We start from the raw sequence: 19,060 nt of genomic DNA, 5'->3' as shown, positions 1-19,060 counted from the left end.
GCCCCCATAGGAATGTTCACTCCTAGCACCCACTGGTCCACTTTTACACCCTTATAACTACATCCACACTAGGGTTTTGTTTAAAAACTGATTTTAGGATAAAGCTTTCTAGTATAGACCAGCCCTTATCTACTAGGGAAGAAACTTGGTGAGAGTCTATTCCAACCCAGAGACCGCTCCCAGTTTTGTGTTTACTCTTCAAATATCTATTTTGGAGCTGCCCGTTTCTTTTGGCATTGTACAGCAAAGCCAACACTGCTGGACAACCAGCTGCTTCCTACAAGACTCCTTGGGACCAGCGTACCATGTGCTGTCTGTGACCAAACCTGCCCTGAGCTGTTGTGTGACCTGGGGGAAATCTCACTACTCCATGTATGAAGATAGCGACACAGCTCCTCCTCCGTGAAGTGTTTAGTGATCGACGGCAGGAAAGTGCTGCCGTATAGTTACAGCCGTGAGATTAAGGATGGGCGGCTGAGCCCTGCAAATGAATTCGGCCCAGCTAGCTGAGTATGACGCAGGCAGCTATCAGCAGACTGCTCCCATCTACCGGCACACGCAGTGCTCCGTCTGAGTGGCTGGGGCAGTTCCTGATGGATTCCATGCTCTATAGGGCGCCCAGCACGTGGATGGCAATTAGTGACTAAATAAACAGCAGCAGAAGGAACACATGGAGCCAGGTAACAATGACTCATTTGTAGCTTTATTTAATAATTGGTACAAAGTGCCCCCCAGGCAGAGCCTCCCGGTCCCATTCCCTGCCTGAGCGGAGCAGAATATGAAAGCTCTGAGGAGCCAGTTCCCTACCAGTCAGAACTGGGCAGCAGCGGAAAGAGGATGCGTTACCTTGACTTTATCAAGAGACCTGCAGTGACCTGACAGCTTATCCCTCATCTCAGTGAAGAGCTCCCCTGCTGCGTGACAGGGTCATTAATTCACTTGCTCTCCTCTGTGACTCACCACATACAAAAAGAGCAACAGACTTGTGAATTCAATGAAGACAGAATCTGCATGGTGACATTCCCTAGCCGTTGGCTAGCCACACGCTCCAGGCCTGGGAATTCAGGCCATCTCTGACTGGAGTCAGATTCACTGGCATTTTTGCAGCAACAATTGAATTGGGATACCCTGCTCTGACAATCTATCTGGGCCGTGTGGCAGTGCTAAGTGGATGCTGGCACAGCAGGAGTAGCAAACTCCCCCACGGTCCATTTCTGGATCCCAGGTCTGCAGCTGGGCACTGCTGCCCACTTCACCACATACTGAGTGTTAGAGATTTTCAAAAGTCACAGCAAAGAGTCCAGTTATGAGGAGACGTGACCACATGTGATAAACGATCCCGTCTGCATCCGGCCCTCCCGCAAACTGCTCTGGAGGGTCCCTGTGGGTCGACAAAGCCATGCTCCGACGGCTGTCGAGCAGTGTAATCCCTTGTATTCTGCTGAATAGTGCATCTTAATTAGTGAGAATTAACTCATTAATTGCTTTGCCCTTTCAAGAGGTTCAGGTAAGAGATGGCTCTGCTCATTCTGAACACACGAGACCAAGACAATGGTTATGACTGTCCCATCCCCCCTGGAGTGCTTTGAACCCCACCAGCCCGAGGAGTGCCAGGACGCTTTGCCGTGCTCAGTGCACCGTGTGGAATAAGACTCGCCTCCCGTGCCTGGAGTTTTGCACCACTTTGGGCCTTCTTCCCCTCACCCCCAAAACGCCCTAAGAACTGCATCACAAAAGTCCTAATGTCCTTTAGCAGAAGCACAACTAGGAAGCAATTCTACCCTCACAAAGCCACAGACATCAGATGTAAATTAAAGAGGGAAACAATGGCTGTCATCGGATCGATACACAGCACAGAAAGCACAAGAAGGAGGGGGCACTAGCATGTACAGCAACTGGATTCACTTGGCCTGTGGAATGTTAATGACTTTTAAAGTGGTTCTATTCCCAGAGACATACAAAAAGGACCAAAGTAGCACCAAGCACAGACTATCAAGGAGGCAGCAGCTTGGATGGGCATGCACAGGTTAGAGAAAACTGTCGTTTTGCTGGATGAAATGCTAGATTCTGGGTGGGGTCAGTGGGGGAGGATGAAGTTGTCTGGATCCAGAAAGACTCCTCTTAGCAGGATACTTCCATGGTTTGAGGTGTGTCCTGGACATCGGCTGCTTCTTGGGGCCCAGCAGTCCCCTCCCCTTGGTTGCTGATGTGCGACCGGCTGCGGGCACTCTCTCCAGAGCCCACGCTGGAGGAGGAGTGGGTACGGGAGCGGATCAGTCTAGTCATACTCGCTGTTGGCACTGCAGGAAAGAAAGAGGACTGTCAAAAGGAGCAAGGTCATGGAGTTAGTGAACTACAGCCGATACCACTGGGCTCGCTTGTGCCAGCACCCCGCTGGGTAAGCGTGAAAAGAGCTACACACAGGATCAGAACAGTTACTCTCAGCTGCTCAAAATGGGCCTTTATGCATCAAAAGCAGGAGGTTTATGGCCTGATTTCAAAAGGTCTGAGGTGGGTGACTGCAAATTGCATAACTGGCCATTTGCAAGTGCAGCCATGGCAACTTGTAAATTAGGTAGTGATTGGTCATGTGACCTTTTGAAAACGAGGCCTTTGCTCCAGATAATCAGAGAGCTGCAAACCATGCAACCGTCACCAGAACACAAATGAGAGGTGAAAACGCCCAGTGCATGCACACAACGTACAATGGAATGGCCCAGGATCCAGAGCGCCAGCAAGACATGCTGTAAGCAGCCAGAGCAATGCACCCGAAAGAAGAGAGTGATTCAGCTCAGTACGCAGCCTTGGTCGTGCTAGGTGTGGGTTTGCAGGTACCTGACTCAGTGCTCAGGTGGCTGAGCTGCACATAAGGGACTGGAAACAACGTGAGACAGGGAAGAGATGAACACAAGAGAGAGCAAGTTAATTCCCCCGTCAGCCCGGAACGCACTATGCTGCTGGAGCGAATCCCAGTACCAGGCCTGCAGCCAGCCAGTGCTCCCGGGCGCTGGGCTCACACCCCACACTGATAGTCTCTTAGGAGCTTCCCTGTGGAGAGGAAATCGCCCCAGATGTCACTCAGCTCTCTGCCCATTAGAAAGAAAGGAAATCGGATTCCCTTGAAGATCACAGGAAAAGCCATGTTCTTAGTGGCTCCACTGGGCTTTCAGAACAGCAGGGCCCCTTAGAGAGATTGTGTTTAGTATTTACAGCCCAGCCTCCCCCCTGAGATGGGGGTCATGGGGCACCCTCAGGGGTCACGGGATCAGAGTGTTGTCCCCTGAGCTGACAGTCATGGTCTCTGCCAAAGGCCTGCAGCTTTGCCCATGAGCACAGGGTGTCCCCTCCACGCCAGTGTTTGAGATGGGGACAGCAGCTAGAGCAGCACAGGCTGCCTTGGACAAGGGGAAGGAGGCACACAGGAAGGAGCCTTTCCTTCCACTTGGGAGGCCCCTGCTCCTTAACCTGGGGCAAGTGTCCTGCGGGTAGTGACTTCTGCCCTGGCCTACACCCATTCTCCAGTAGCAGGGCCCTCGCTCGCGGCTTTGCTGGGCCACAACCTGGATCCTATCAGACATCATGTCGTCCTGATAGGCTGAAGGAGGGGTGCCCTCGCTTCCACTGGCACTCCATGCCCTGCCTGAAGCCTGACAACAGCATTGGCAGCTCAGCCATCAGGGAAGCAAGGGTCACACTCAGGCCCAGGGAACTCCGCTTAGTCCACGTAAGATCCGGGGAACCTCTGACATCACGGCACATTGACGTCTCTGTTTGATAGTGGATGGTGTCTACTCAGCCAACAACCTTCTCTCTAGGAGGCCAGTCTTACCTGCCAAGCAGGTGCCACGTAGGATAAGACCTGTCTTCCCACGTCCATATCCGTGGGACCACAGCTGGCTCTGAAGTACTGTGGGCCCAGCCAATGTCTTTGGCATACTGGAGAGGGCAATGACTGTTCTGGGGCCCTGGCAGCTGCCGGCATGTTAGTGCTGGCTCCTTGGCCTCAGGGGTGACTGGACTAGTGAGACTAGCTGCCCAGGAGATCTCTGTCATTCCGCACCCAACCATGCTGACCAGCTGCTGGCAAAGCTGCTGGGCACACACCCTGCCCTGCCACAAAGATGCTCCGGTTTAGCAGCCAGTTTTGTAGTGTCAGTGGCTACACCAACCGGGGCTTGAGCACCTACCTTTACAGCTCACGCGTTTGTCTCAGTAAGTGCTGCTACAGCAGCACCACAGCCAGCGTGACCGATCCCCAGCACTGACACCCAGAGTGCTAGGGCCCTACACGGGAGATGTGTCCGGTTTAGGCAGGTAAAAGGCTCTTCTCCTGGACTGTTCATTGGGGGAAGGGAAGATAACCCCAGCCCATGCCCCCACCTCAGAGCAAAGCACCTGCTGGGCCCAGAGCATGAGGAGGCTCTCACCAGGCTCCCAGAGATATTGGGGCTGATTTCTGTAGGTGCCTCGGGAGCTGTCTCGTGCACTGGGCAGTTAGTGGTACCACCTGCCCAGGGACAGTGCATGCACAGCTGTGCCTGTGCTCCAGAGCAGAGCTCAGACCAGAGCACTGCTGAGCACACACTGCTCTGGAGCTAGCCCACTGCCATCACTGGCAGGAGCCCCATACTCCCCCAGGGGCTGCCTGTGGGACCTTGTCTAGGCTTTGCCATACACTAGTCCTAGAGCTGACGTGCTGTCTGCTAGGTGCTAAGGGTGGTTACCATCTCAATACACACATCTGCGTACGTGAGTCAGCGCGACAATCATTTCTCCAGGCTAAGCCAAGCCCCTGAGGGTACATGGCTGGCTCTGCCATGGGACACTGCCCGTCGTAGACATACAGGCAAAGCCGATCCCCAGGACAGACCCATCGCCCCCCACACCAGCCCCACTCGGCAAGGGAAGCTGTGTTTGCTACTTACTGTAGCCCATTCCCTGCACAAAGTACTTGAAGGCTTCTGTCAGCTTCCCGGGCTGAGGAGACAAAACACGAGGCATTAACATGTGCAGAGCTCGGGCCAGAACACAAGCCAGAGAACAGAGACAAGTTCTTACCTGAACCACTTGGGGCAGCCCTCCGCAGTCTGCCATCTGCAAAAAAGGAAGAGGGGCTTTGAAGTGTCCCTTCCCTATGTCATCTGGCCAGGCCAGGGGCTGGGCTAACACTCGATCCTCACTGACCAAAAAGCAGAGGCTGCCCCCTCACCTTTAACACAGAGCCGTGGCCTATGGTGACTGGGGTTCCAGCATGCAGCGCTTCACTGTGACTGTCTCCACTTGGCTCAAGGAGTATGACCCACTAATCTTCATAGGCTGCACATCTCCATTAACAAGGGGTGTCCCGGGCCATATTCTAGGAGTCAGAGAGCAACTCCTTCACCAGCCATGTGCCACGGCCCTTCCTGCCAGCAGAGAGATAGACTCTCCCACCCTAATATCCAGGCCCTTTCTGCCCCCTAGAGATAAGGGTGGGTCTGCCCAGCTGAGAAATCCCCTGGTGATGGGTAGAGGTGGCAGGGACTTGCAGTTGGTCTAAAGGCGGTGCAAGTGACTCCTGTTCCACCCCAGCTGGCCCTGGCATAGGGGGCATACTAGGGGCATGCAGAGCACATGGCTGGGACACCTCTGCACTCCAGTTCTCAGCTGGCAGGTGCTCCCTTGGGGACTGTTTTCCAGTCAGTGCAAGCTCAAACAGTTCCGAGGCTGCCCTAATTTGTGCCAAGGCCAGAGCTGTGCAGTGCAGAGACTCTGGGAACCTCGCAGCCTGCCCCCTCTCCTGTGCTGAGTGGAGCATGGCTCAGGAGAGCATCTGACCCAGAATGTCTCTCTAGACACCTCTGTGAAAGCCAGATGCATTGAAGGAGATCAATGCACCCAGCTGGGCTCTCAGCAGAGACACAATATCCCTAAGGCAGCCCGTGGCAGGCCCCTGGAGCTGCTGGGTACCTTCAGGAGCGTAGTGTTGGTGGGGTCCAGCCGCGAGTTACATTCCACCTAAAAGCAAAAAAGGAAAAATCAAATGGCATCACATGCACACAAGTGAGAGACCTGGAGAATGGGGCAGGTGGTTTCATCAGGGCTGCTGCTCCCCAAGAGACAGCAGCCACTCTCAGTGACAGGAGCATCCGGGGACCAGGCTGCCGCCAGCACAATCTCAGCCTGGGAGGAGGTGATCAGATGTTGGAGGACGACACGGGGCAGACAGGATGTAGAGCAGCAGGGGAACGAGTAACTTCTTGCAGTAAGGCTGAAACCCTCCTTGTGCTAAAGACTGATCCATCAACAGCCTGCGCTACGGCAGCCACAGCTAGTGGGAGGCATCACAGCATGGAGGGGAATCCTGATCCGGACCCCCGGCCACCCAGGAGACGTGTACAGAGTGCTACATAGGCCAGCTGAGCCCGGGAGAGCTAGTGGAGTGAGGCCAGGCCAGGCCAGACTATTATGCAATATTTTGAAGGGATGGTGCGTCTCAATGTCACTGTGCTGTCCAGGAGCTGTTTTGTGCTATGTCACATCCATGGAGGCTGAGGCCTGGGAGAGCCCATTGCTGCCTCCCCTGCTGCCAGCTGGGAAGCGACTGGAGTCCTCGGGAACACTATCACTGCTGCAAAATCAAACCCTGTGAACGACCTGGACTCTTGGTCAAGAGAACAGGGATCCATGGCGATGTGAACTAAGCGCCATGTAGCAGCCCTACAGATCTACATTAAGGGCTTGTTGCAAGATACATGTCATTGAAACTGCCACGGCCATAGCTGGGTGAGCCCTGAGATGGTCAGGTACAAGGACTTTAGTCAATACACTTTTCAGCCGAAACTCCCTTTAGATCTGTCCCCAAGGAGGCTGTTAGAGCTCCTGAAATGCTCAGTTCTCTAGATCAGGGGTGCGCAAACTTTTCCAGTCACGCCCCCCCCTACCATTCCTGGAATGTATCGTGCCCATTACCACCCTTACTTCTGCGCTGCTGCTAGTGGCGGCTCTGCCTTCAGAGCTGGGCGGCTGGAGATCAGTGGCTGCTGGCCGGGGTGTTCATGTTGTTTGCAGTGTGCGAGGACTATTTTTCTTAATCCTGCTCCTGTCTCGCAATACTCACTCTATTTTTATCCTGCTCCCACTATTATGGCAGGGATCCTGCGGGACCCATGGGATCCCAGTTTCTTCGTGCCCTCCCAGAGAATCTCTTGCGCCCCCGCAGAGGGGTGCACTCCCCAGTTTGTAAACCACCGCTATAAGTAATAGCTGACCGCTCTCTCAACTTCCAGGGCATGCAGTCTGGTTTCTTCCTTTGGGAAACACAAGCAGCGCTACTGACTAATATAAATAAGGGACAAGCCCTTTTTGTGAGACGTTGAGTGAGAGTCCTGAGTACTAGCCGGCCCATGAGACAGTAGGTGGGGTGAGGTGGGGGGTTGCTAATTGCTCACTGGGACTAAGAAGAGCATTCGGTGCAAAAGAGACCTTGTATACGTACCACAGCTTCAACGGCAGGCGAGCTATCACCAACCACTAATAAGGCAGGGCACCTGGGCAAAAGCCAGCAGAGAAGTACATTAATTGCAGTGCGTCTGGGCGACCTTTAATCTATTCATAGCTTTCATGGATCCAGCTTGGCTTTATTCTCCTCTAGCCTCTAAAAAACCTTTATTAATTTAGAGCGTGTCTCGGGACCCCCATTGATGCTGGGGAGGGAGGGGGGCGGGGAGCGGTGCATGGCCTGGGACCCCTGCTGCTGCTCGGGGGGCAGGGGGCTGGGCAGCAGTCCGGGGCCTGGGACCCCTGTGACCAATGGGAGCTGCGGGGGCAGCACCTGCAGGCGGAGGCAGTGCATGGAGCTGCCTAGCTGCGCCTCCACCTAGGAGCCGGACATGCTGGCCGCTTCCGGGGGAGCCCCCGAGGGAGGTGCCGCCCAGAACCTTCACCTGCTCCCGTACCCCAACCCCCTCCCACACCCAAACTCCTATTGCTGCTGGGAGTGAGGGGGAAGGGGCGCGGTGGCCCAAGACCGCCCCAGCAGCAGCCAGTGTGGCCGGCCCAGGGGCTGCCTGAGCTGCTCAGGTGGCCCCCGGGCCAGCTGCAGCTGCCATTGCAGAAGTCACAGAGGTCACGGTCTTACTTATGACTGAGTATTCAAAAAATAAAAAATAAAAACATTAGTAAACTTAAAGTTAGCCTAGGTCTTAGATTTCGCTATAACCCAGAAGTGAGTCAATTTGCAAATCTCAAAAAATCAAGACAGAAAAGTACATTAAGAAATCTCCTAAAGGAGCTATTTAGAACTGCTTAGAACCCAGTAACAGAACATTAACTCTGCTCCTAAAGTAAGTGCTGTGAGCTTGGGGAGGGGACACTGTCATCCATGCGCAACAAAGGGGTAATTCCTTCTTTAAGGGGAACATCAGCACAACCTTAACCCTGGAGCCATGATGTGCCCCCACCACACCACACTCTAGATCAATATTTCTGCATCTTGAGCCAGTGCTGCCGAATTCTTCTCAGCATTCTGTCTCTGGGGTCTCTTGCTGAGAAGTGGCAGCCTCTCTGCTGAACTAATGCTGCGGTTTGCAACGGGTGCACAGATCAATCCACAGCAACTTACTTGAATGTTTTTGTTGCATTTTCACTGATGCCCAGAACTGGCCTCTCAATTTCCAGGTCTCTGCGGCTGAAAGACAAAGGAGAACAGATCTCCATCAGACCAACCCAGGTAACCCGGATGTGGTGGGTGCCACTGTGATCCCGTGGATTCCGTCTGGAGAGAGGGCCATGGAACTAGAGGACAGCCTCCCCAAAGGAGACCAGAATACGAAGTGACGAAGGTCACACACAGAGGAATTTGTGAGCCTCATCTGAAAACGCAGCATGATGCCCCGCACCCCATGCAAGTGCTGCTCAGAGGAGCAGCAATAAGTCAGAAAACAGGGCCTGGTCTCCAAGCTTCAGAAACAACCTAGGCCTGACCCACAGAGGCGGTGGTATTAGGTTAGCAAAGCCATGTAACTCACTCAGCAGAGCACACAAAGCACTGATTTGCACTTACAGGTCAAAACCTGAGAGGATCTGAAGGGAAACAACAGCTGGATGCGAGCCCTTTGCCCAGGCATAGAGTGATCCTGAGCCTCCACGTCTGAATACAGAGCACTCTGCGGTGCTTACCCTGCTTCTGAAGAGATGATGCACCGGAGGGCAGAGAGGCTGATCTGGGGATAAAGGCTGAGGAGGCTCGATTTGTAAGAGAAAATCATTAGTTACAAGAGTCCAGGGCCATGAGCTGAAGTCAAGGAAGAGTTTAGACCTGCAGGAAGCTTCACACAGAGTAGCTCATATGTGGAAGAGACTCACTGAAGAGAATCAGGAGGCACTAGGAAAGGTTTGAGGGCACTTTTGGAGCTGAACTGTTCATCCCCCATGGATTCCTCCCCTGCTCCCTGGTGTTACATTTGCTACAATGCTATTTGTACCCAGTGATGCACAAGGCATGAGGGTAACTCTGAGATCGGACTTCTACATGTCGGCAGAATGGAGTCCTGTACCTGTTATATGAGGCAAGAAACATCTGAAGGTTCTCTTGGTTAATGTCCTGTGCAATATGGAGTCTGTACGTCTGGATCAGGTCCAGATTAGCCTGCAGTTCTTCCTGCACATGGGGGGAGGGGAGTTTAGAAAAAGACATTGATCAACCTCTTTGTTACTATTATACATTTAAAAATGCAATTTGAGAAATGAACGTCACTGACTGTGCAACAAATTACTGAGCTGGATTCAGATAAACAGTTCAATCCGCTGATAAACAAAGCAAATGGTAAAAACTCCACACCACACTCAGGACTGATTTACACTACAAGTTTTGCTGGTAGTACCGGGTCCATTAAGGGTATGACCTTTTACCAAGATGATTATATTGGTACAAGCTCTGTGGAGATGCAGTTATATCAGTAGAAAGATGCCTTATACCAGTGTAGCTTATTTTGGTTCCTGAACTGGACTCTGCTGTACTGGTATAAGAACTCATATTAGTATAGCTGCCTCGAAATTAGGGGCTTTTGTCACTTTCTCTATACCAGACACAATTTTCTCATATAGATAAGCCCTTAGAACGGTGTTATTTGCAGAGAAAAATCTCATCCCTTTGTCTAGGCCTGTAAAGACGCTTCACCTAAGGTTAGTGCACACTCTGAAGTTTTGCCAGCATATCTATGCCCATTAGGCGCGTGAAATCTCCCTCCCACACTGACGCAGCTGTGCTGACAAACCCCAGCGTAGATGCAGAGCGCTGTTGTCAACACAGCTAATGTTGCTCCTGGAGGTGGGGTAGCTATGCTGGTAGAACTCCTCCTTCTGGAGGCTTATGCTGCCTCTCCACTAAGGGCGCTGCTGGTGCAGCCACACCAGCAGAGCATTTGTCGAGTAGAGAAGCCCTGATTGTGGGATATGGTTGTAGGGAGAGGGAGAGAAAGGAACGGACATGAGGAGGTGAAGTGGGAAGAGCAGAGCATACACTAAACAGTGACTTACAGATGCGGGAGGTTTGGTTGTTGTGACAGAGACCCACTAAGCATTTGCTCCAGTGTGCCAGCAACTCCTGCCAGGCCTGACATATTCACTACACCCAGCCTGTGTCGCAGGGGCACGGAAGGTATCATACGTGAACTGGTCACACGGTGGTGATTAATATCCTTGTGAAATGTCTGCATTAAGATCAGACAAGGAATTACTGAGCCTCACTAATATTATGCTTTAAAGTCTGTGACCAAACAAAGGGAGAGAACAGGATTTCTCCCAGATAGGAGGGAAGATTGTGTAATTTAGGCATGGTGGAATCAAAACATGGCAGCCCCATTTACATACGAATCAGCAGGGGGATGGGAAGCCCACAGGAATGGAAAAACAGTGAGAGGTCATCTTGAGTCTGGGGACAAAATAGGGAGTTTGGGGAGATATAAGGAGAGAGGAGAAGCCAACACTGGATAGACATGAGGGCCAGAGCTCTTGCAAGCTCGGGCAGATGGATCCTTCGCCAAGGGGGCTGAAGTCTCCAGGAACTGAATATAAGTGAAAAGCCTATTAAGGCAAAGCTCTTTCGCCTAGAAAGACAAGAGGAGGCATCACTTTGTACTTCTGTGGAAGGTCCTGACTGAGAGGACGCCAGCCATGGCTGGAAAGAGAGGACTGGGATGAAATTATCTTGAACTAGTCAGCCTCCAGAGAGAATCATTGTTTCCAAGAAGCATGGATCTGTTTTTCCCCCTTCTGTGACTACAACTAGTTTGGGAATGGCTCATCAGGATGCGGCCCAGCTCTGCTGCCCCTGAGATCAGGGATGGGGGAAAAGAGCCCCGAGGGCAGCACAGGGCTGCTGTCCTTGAGTCAAAAGGAAGAGCTTGACAGGGGGAGCAGGGCAGGTTAGTGCCTTGGTATGTGGCTGGACACATTGTCCCACTGTCCCCACAACTCTCATAACAACCAAAATGTCTCCAGACTGAACACAAAGGAACCTGCTGGTCCTCTCTTATCAGCTGCATTGTGTAAATATGGAGGAGGGCCAGGGCAAACACACACCAGGTGCCCACTGCACTAGTTTCCATGGACAGATCAGCAGCACAGGGTCTGCAGGGACTGGGAGAAGCTTAATTGTTGGGTCAACAAAATGTCTGACCCTGTGTGGATTTGACAAGCCTAGGAAAGGCAGGAAAGCCCTGTTTGCAGGCTTACTTGCCACTCACACCCTCTGTTCATAGCAGCTGGGCACGTCTGTAACTCCACCAACAGAACCCGTTTCTGGAGACACTCATGTAAATTCCTCAGACCTCTTAACCAGTGGGGGAATTCAGGGCAGGATTCAAAGCTAAGTAGCAGTGATAGCATAAGGCAGCAGAGGAACAGCTGCTAAGTGGTAACACTTGGAGCAGAAGGGTTTGGAGCTTTCGAAAACCAGAGACCAGGAGCGAAGTTTGCATACAAAACGCCTCTGTTGGAACAGACTGGCCTGGAAAACCCGTTTACCATAAAAGAGCGAGTTTGTTTGTAAAGAACTCACCCAGATTACTGCATTCCTGAAAAAAAACACTGTACATGGCCGTGCAAAGGATGGGCTCAAACATTTTCCGAGTTCTGCCCAAATTCAGAGCTGTTCCCCAGATAAGCTCCCAGGAAATATAAGAGTGTATGGTGAAGAGCATAGACAGCTTCCTTTATCGCTGGCTTTTCCCCAGAAGCCAGTGGAGACCTGCTCTGCACTGGGACCACAGAGGAAAGGGAGCTGTGAGAAAAGAGGTTTTTTTTAAGACCTGAGTTTGCATTGCAGACTATTAGAAAGATGCTGCTTCTCAGAGAGCTTCTAATGCCTGGATGGCATCACAGCTGAGAGACTGGCATCCGCATATGCCACACGACCCTACCATTCCTTTCCTAGGTGCAGGCAGGGGACGGGGCTGTTTAGGAAATCAGCTCTCCAGCAGGAGAGAGTGGAATTCATTCAAATTTTACTGCCTTGCCTGATGCTGAGAATGGAATGAAACGCAGCCTGCAGTTTACTTACATGACCAAAATGGTGAGCCAAGACAATGTCCACTATGTTGGTTGTCCAGCCTGAAAACTGAAAAGTAACAAAAACATCTCATGCAAATTCCTTTGTGAAACTTAGCGACAAATGACAGAAAAACTGTAAAGGCCAAACTAACTTTAGGTATGGGGAATGAGCCCCTAGAGCAGGGATCGGCAACCTTTTGCACGCGGCTTGCGAGGGTAAGCACCCTGGCGGGCCGGGCCGGTTTGTTTACCTGCCACCTCTGCGGGTTCGGCCGATCGCGGCTTCCACTGGCTGCGGTTCGCAACTCCAGGCCAATGGGGGCGTCGGGAAGCGGCGTGGGACGAGGGATTTGCTTGCCGCAACTTCCCGCCGCCCCTATTGGCCTGGAGCGGCGAACCACGGCCAGTGGGAGCCGTGATCACCTAAACCTGCAGATGCAGCAGGTAAACAAACTGGCCTGGCCCGCCAGGGTGCTTACCCTGGAGAGCCGTGTGCCAAAGGTTGCCGATCCCTGCCCTAGAGTTTCGGAAGCACTTGACTCCTGCCAGAGAAGCATAAAGAACACAGCTTCCTGGAGTTCACCAACACATCCGAGAGAAATGTTCCAACCCCCTGGCCATACTAGGGCCTTGAGTGACTCTGAGCTGACTGGTGATACCCAACATCACTTGCAATATTCCAGGGTCTCCTAGCCAAGCATGACCAACCCCAACCCTGCTTCATTTGAGAACTCAGCCTGAGAGGCCTGGCTCAGTATCTTGTACAGTATGGTCTGCGGCACTCAGGCACAGAGAGAGAGAAGAGTCTCACCTTGGCTGCTGCCCAGTCCATCCAGCCTTTTGCACATGGATCAACATTGATGAGCACGAGCCCCTCCACCAGGTCAGGGTGATTGAGCTGCAGGGAGAGAAACACAGTGTGAGGGGCCCCAGGGGACCAGGAGGCACAATGGCTGGGGAACTCCCTGGGAGAGGCAGTGACAGCAGAATAAGAGGAGAACCTGTAACTGAAACCCTGATTAGATCATTGCTAACAATAGCACAGAGCAGGGGCAGCAGCCTCACCCCATTCTACTGAAGCAAGAAAATCGAAGTGACTCTCCCAGGGTCACACGTAGGGGGTCCATAGCAAAGCAGGAAGAGATTTCTGTTGTCAGACGCTACCGGTGTGGTGCTCTGCTCTGTTCAATGATGATAACAGTGAGCTGCGTACGTGTGTTCCCTCTGTGTGCTGCCCCGGCTCTACGCAGATCGCTGACACAGCAGACCCTGAGAGAACCGCCAATGACCACAGACTCTGATAAGGTACGAAGGCATCTGGCCAGGTTTATTGTCAAATGAAGCACAGTAATAGTCTTTCGCAGACTCTACAAGATGTACTACGAATATGTGGCCCCTGACAATGGACCGGCTCAGTCAGTGGCGGGACTCTCCACTGCCCCCTAGGCCAGACAAAGACTTCCACTCAGAGGTGCATTCTTATACACAGGTACAAACAGGTTACACATCACTCCTGACATATTGAGGTACAGCCTCTCTATGCATTAGTGTGCTGCCTCTCCCCTGGTACAGGTTGGTTCGAACAAACAAGTCTATCCATCATATTGTCCTTTTGACCCTGTCTTTAGGACGGGTCAGCCTGTTCCTTATTATCTCTGTGGAATGTGTTCGTACTGGGATGTTCTGGTGCCATCCTGGCACACGCTCATCTTATTAGTGCATATATGTGAATACATGCTTTTAGCAGCCTTCCTCTTGCCAACTTCTGTGAGCAGGGCCTGCCTCTGGCTCACAGCATAACTTTGCTTTATGTTAACACGGTCTTGACCATTACTTTAGTTCAGGTCTCAGGCCTCTGATACCAAGGGTTTATGTTTCAGGGACTCATCTTACTACAATTTCCAGTGCTGCACCCTAGCCATGGCCCCACTCAGCTTCCTGTAAATTGCAGGCCCATGACACGGGACACGTTGTCAGCACCCAGAATTCTCAGCAGGGACCGTTTGGGGAATATAGTTACATCTAGAGTCTTCTCAGTTTTAATCTGCTGATAGAAGGAAAAAAGCTGGTTTGAGCAAGGCATGGGGAACTCAGGTACTGTATTTACATTGCCCACACAGCTCTGCCACCGCACCTGCCCATGGGGAAGAGACCAAGACACGTTAAAACCACTTGAGATGTCCATTTTCTGGGCAGCTGGACACTGCACGGTCATACCCATGACCACGCTAGAACCTGAACCCAGACTGCTTATTGTGGGAAGCGAGAGCATCCGCTGCTGCACAATGACAGCTTTCAGTCTGGATTTCCTATCCACTTTGGATCACTGGACTTTCAGCACAGGAAAGCTGTTGATGTTGCTCTAAGTCTGAACTGCAGATTTTAGAAATGGGATTTATCTTTCTAGCTATGAATGCTGAGATGAGATTCAGTACAGTGTGACCACAGAGCATCTACTTGTCTCCTCTCCTACGTGTGCAAGGGGCCAATCCCTAACCCCAGTGACCTCTCCAGCAGCTTTCCACTGACTATAATGGCATCCCCATGCCAGGCACTCACCCCCAGTCTGGCAAGGCTGTAGAGCAGCACTGCCTCTGTTTAATCCCTCAGGTACCCTAAGCAGCTTTCATTTGACCATTTGGATGTATCCCGAAATCCCTGCTTCTCAGCCTATGCCCTGCAAAGAGGCAGTATGGTTAGTGGGGGCAGGGTGGAAAAAAACCTACTTACTGCAAACCTGCTGAGGATGTAAGCACCAGCTCCAACGCCAATCCCAATGATGCTTTTCAGGCTGCAATACAGACACATCAGAGTCAGAAGAGACACTCTAAACTCAAGCCCTGGGTATCCCCACCCCATCCAAGCCTCAGACCATCTCGCCTGGAACAAAGGCTTGTTCTCTTTTAGGCTCTGTAGTCACACAGCAGGCGTGCGTTGGAACGTGTTCCCTGCAGAGACACTCCATGCCAAGGCTGTGTGCGCTGGGCAAGCACCTTGGGACAGCCATTGTCCACTGCACACAGCACAAGCAGAGCCCCGCAGGAGCACAGGCGGAGCTGCTGAAATGGCAGCATGGCCTCCTGCAATAATCTGACAGGAGTCAGCCTGGGCCCCTCTGCACACTCACCTCAGGTGGGTTAGAACAGCAGACAGCATTTCAGCCAGTTCATCCATACTAGGGTAGTGATACCTGAAACCCAAAGGAGAGGCTGGAATCAGCGAGCCTCCGAACACTGACCTTCAGAGGCGACACAGACGCCAGCCTTCCAATGACATTCCAAAAGCCAGGAGCGTTCGAATGGCGTGGGCTCTGGTATCTATGGTGCAGTGACACTGCAGCATGGCACATTACGGATCTCGCCCTATAAGCTGTGTTCACAGAGATCTGTCCAGCACAGATCCCATGCTGAAGAATGGAGGGGTGGACCAAGCAACTCCAGTTATATATTAGTTTGGGTCAGTTGGGATCATGTGCTAAATCAAAAAGCTCCCAGCAGCATCGCTTCCAGCACCGGCTCTTAGCAATGCAAGTGCCTCCTCTGCTCCAGAGGGCAGAGACTCTGCTGGCTGGAGTGATCCCTCCCCAGCTTCCCCTCCCCCTACTGCCAGGGCTGACCAGGTGGCAGCCTGCCTCTGCCAGCATTGGGAGCCCCATTTGGATTAAATAGCATCTTGGTGTGAGCAGGCCCTGAGCACACCTGGGGCTCTGAGAAGGGGCTTCTGAGAGTTCTTACCCAGTCGGAAAAGGGGGAGCTCCCTCCTGCTGGCCTGGCGCATCCACGTGGCACACAGCAAAGTGTTGGGTAATTTCCTGCATGTCTTCAAAGTTAAAGAATGCATTGAAACAGGATTTGTCTGCAAGAGAAATGCCCAGTGAGCCTTGGACCCTGTCCAAATACTGCTACAACTCATTTTTGGAACAGCAGTGCCACCCACCTGCACTGACCCAAACAGGCTGCTCTGGAAACCCCATTGCTGCTGTGCATCGTTTGGACACCTGAAGCCCGGGGGTGCATGCTGTGACCAGGGGTCTGTTAAAGTCCATGTGACAGCAATCTAGGGAGTGTTCGGTGTTGGGAGAGCTGATAGTAGGGGTGGGGCAGAAACAATTGCAAGCTAACCTCACTGCCCAGTCAATCAGCCAGTCACCGCATTGCTCAGCTCACACAGACGCAGTCTATAGCAAGAGGACACAGGACTGAGGAACACAGGGGTTTGCAGCCAGACCAAGAGCCCCTGGTTACTCATGTACACAGGTGCTGGGCTTCTCCTAAAAGCAGTTGCATGAGGGGCCTGGGAAGCTCGTGGGGGTGAAACCTATTGGAAGAGTGGCTGGGGTGATGAGGACCTATAAATAGCAGTGCCTGCCTTAGAACGGTTCTCAGCACCACGCCATGTCTGCCACTAACTAGTCTGCCCAGCCTCTCCATAAAGGAGAGGGCGGCACGTGGGATGGCCTCGGGCAGCCAGCTCCATCGATCAGTGCTCAACTCAGCGGGGCCTTTGACTGGACTGCTGGCCGCTCTGCATCCTCACTGAGACTCCCCCCACCAGGGCCTTCAAGGCCTGCAGAGAGCTGCACTCCTGACAAGGGCCTTGTCGCGTGCTCTGTCCCCATCTCAGCTCCAGGCGAGCTTGATTTCTGTGCTCTCTGCATCAGGGGACCAGGAGGCTCCCAGGGACCACTACGACTCTGAATCTTGCCTTAAAACCGACTCTTTAGAACCAATACAGGCTGATGGGGGAGAGAGTTCTTGGAGCAAGAGGACTTACGGTTGAGGCCAATGTCGTGGTAAGTGAGGATGACAGGTCTGTTCCCCTTCGGAGTGCCCCGCATGGTGACATGGACAACTCCAAAAGCTGTTTCGATGTCATGCTCCTGCAGAGAGAAGATAACAGTCTCACTACAGGGACGACACAGCACCACTAACACTGGCGAAGCCCCATGAACTCTCAGCTCCTCAGTCACAGCCCTACCCCCACGACCGCTCAGTGCGAGGTATCCCGCAGTACTTCCCGCCTCATCTCGCTCACTGCTCTGCAGAGCCAGCACTGGCCACAGCTACCAGTTATTACACTTCACTGGCGCACAGCTGGGAGGAGGGCTTGGGACCAGGCCGTTTGCAATGTTAAGGTCTCTTTTCGGTCACTTTAGCAGGGTCTTTCTGGTCACATGCTGGTACAAGATTAGAAATTAACAGAACACAGCTTCTCCTCAGAGGTTTTCATAGTGGAACCCACACAACAGAGAGACTGTTGCCTGGGAACATTCACAACAGCACTGCGCCTGCTGGCCAAACAGCATTCCTGCCGCAACGGCACCCCAGCCTCGGAGCAGCGAACCCAGGGAGCAGGTATGTCGCTCTGACTCCTCCAAGGATTTAACTTTGGAAATGTGAGCAGCCTGCACGCCTCACACCACAGCCTGGGGGATTCCCCAGCTCTCTCCCTGCAGTTCTAGTGGCACATCCCCCAGTGTGGACGTGGTTACACTATTATAAAGGTGTTTATTACCCATATAGCTATTCCTGAACGGGAATGGGAATAACGGATGTTTATACTGGTCTAACTGCATCCATGTTAAGGCTTGCACCAGTATAACTAGCTCACCTGCCCAGCACAGTTACTCTGGTACAAAATGTGCATAGAGTAGGCCTCAGGCTCGCACCAAGTGAGAAGATTTTTCACTTGACCAGAGTACTATGACCACAGCCATTCTTAAACTGAATGGCCAGAGAGAACAGGCGACAAACCTAATTGTTGGAGACCAAAAGCAAGAGGTTGTTTTAGAAGCAGGGTTACTTGTAGACCAGGCAGGGGGTCGCTTACTCTCAGGATTTACCACAGTCAAACTGAAGAGCTGGTGACAAGAGCTTTCAAACTCTACTGCAAATCAGAGCTGAGATCCCTAATGCAGAAGAGTATGTCTATCCCAGAACCTGAGTTGCCTTCCTCCCCACAGGGGGCATAGCCCCTCATATGCTTTGCTGTGTTCACAGATAATCAAACCTGTCTCTGTCTACGTCCCCTGACCTCTGAGCCCGTTGGCGTCCTGGCACCAAAGCCAAGGTGCCTAAAAGCATCTGAATGCACAGCAACTGCCCCAACAGCCAGTATAGCAGCATCCTGCCAGACTGCAGCTCAACTGCAGGCGTTCCTGGTGGAGTTTAAAGAGGCAGTACCAATTTACAGGATAGCTGGCCAATGTTTTCCTCCCCAAACACAGTAAATGGGAAGACTCTGGTCTACCAATTACCAGCCTCCCTGCCTATCTAATCTAATCTATTCTAGTCATCCACCTGCTTTTATATCCGCCATACTACAGTACCCGAGAGCTAGTCAGTTACGCCTTGGCTACAATACTCCGAACTCGGTCCTTTCCAATGTCTTAACCACAGGACTGCAGCAATATGTTAAATAATAACAAATGAAATACAATAAAATCAGCTGAATGCAGTGGGAAGGGTGCAAGATCAAATAGACAAACGGCACGATAGTCCAGAAGTTAGACACTCTACCAGAACACTTG

General features: G+C 52.3%; 1 protein-coding gene across 3 annotated transcripts in view; it reads right to left on the bottom strand.

Moving 5' to 3' along the window:
• Positions 1–681: 681 nt before the first annotated feature.
• Positions 682–19,060, bottom strand: part of NDRG3 (NDRG family member 3) — a 106,540-nt gene continuing 88,161 nt past the window's right edge. For 2 of the 3 annotated variants that reach the window (XM_054045557.1, XM_054045559.1), the window contains 14 exons: positions 17,305–17,410; positions 16,266–16,386; positions 15,659–15,721; positions 15,262–15,322; positions 13,343–13,429; positions 12,542–12,598; positions 9,537–9,640; positions 8,603–8,668; positions 7,478–7,529; positions 5,950–5,997; positions 5,059–5,094; positions 4,926–4,977; positions 2,836–2,874; positions 682–2,300 (listed from right to left, as the gene is read on the bottom strand). In XM_054045557.1, coding sequence (XP_053901532.1) covers positions 2,122–2,300; positions 2,836–2,874; positions 4,926–4,977; positions 5,059–5,094; positions 5,950–5,997; positions 7,478–7,529; positions 8,603–8,668; positions 9,537–9,640; positions 12,542–12,598; positions 13,343–13,429; positions 15,262–15,322; positions 15,659–15,721; positions 16,266–16,386; positions 17,305–17,410 — 1,071 coding nt within the window. In that variant the 3' untranslated portion in view covers positions 682–2,121. The remainder of the gene's footprint in view (positions 2,301–2,835; positions 2,875–4,925; positions 4,978–5,058; positions 5,095–5,949; positions 5,998–7,477; positions 7,530–8,602; positions 8,669–9,536; positions 9,641–12,541; positions 12,599–13,342; positions 13,430–15,261; positions 15,323–15,658; positions 15,722–16,265; positions 16,387–17,304; positions 17,411–19,060) is intronic. The other variant, XM_054045558.1, reaches the window with a different exon arrangement.

This window comes from Malaclemys terrapin, chromosome 12 (genome assembly GCF_027887155.1).
Source record: "Malaclemys terrapin pileata isolate rMalTer1 chromosome 12, rMalTer1.hap1, whole genome shotgun sequence".
Lineage (NCBI taxonomy): Eukaryota > Metazoa > Chordata > Testudines > Emydidae > Malaclemys > Malaclemys terrapin.
The sequence above is the reverse complement of the archived record's forward strand: the minus strand, read 5'-3'. Positions and strand labels throughout refer to the sequence as shown.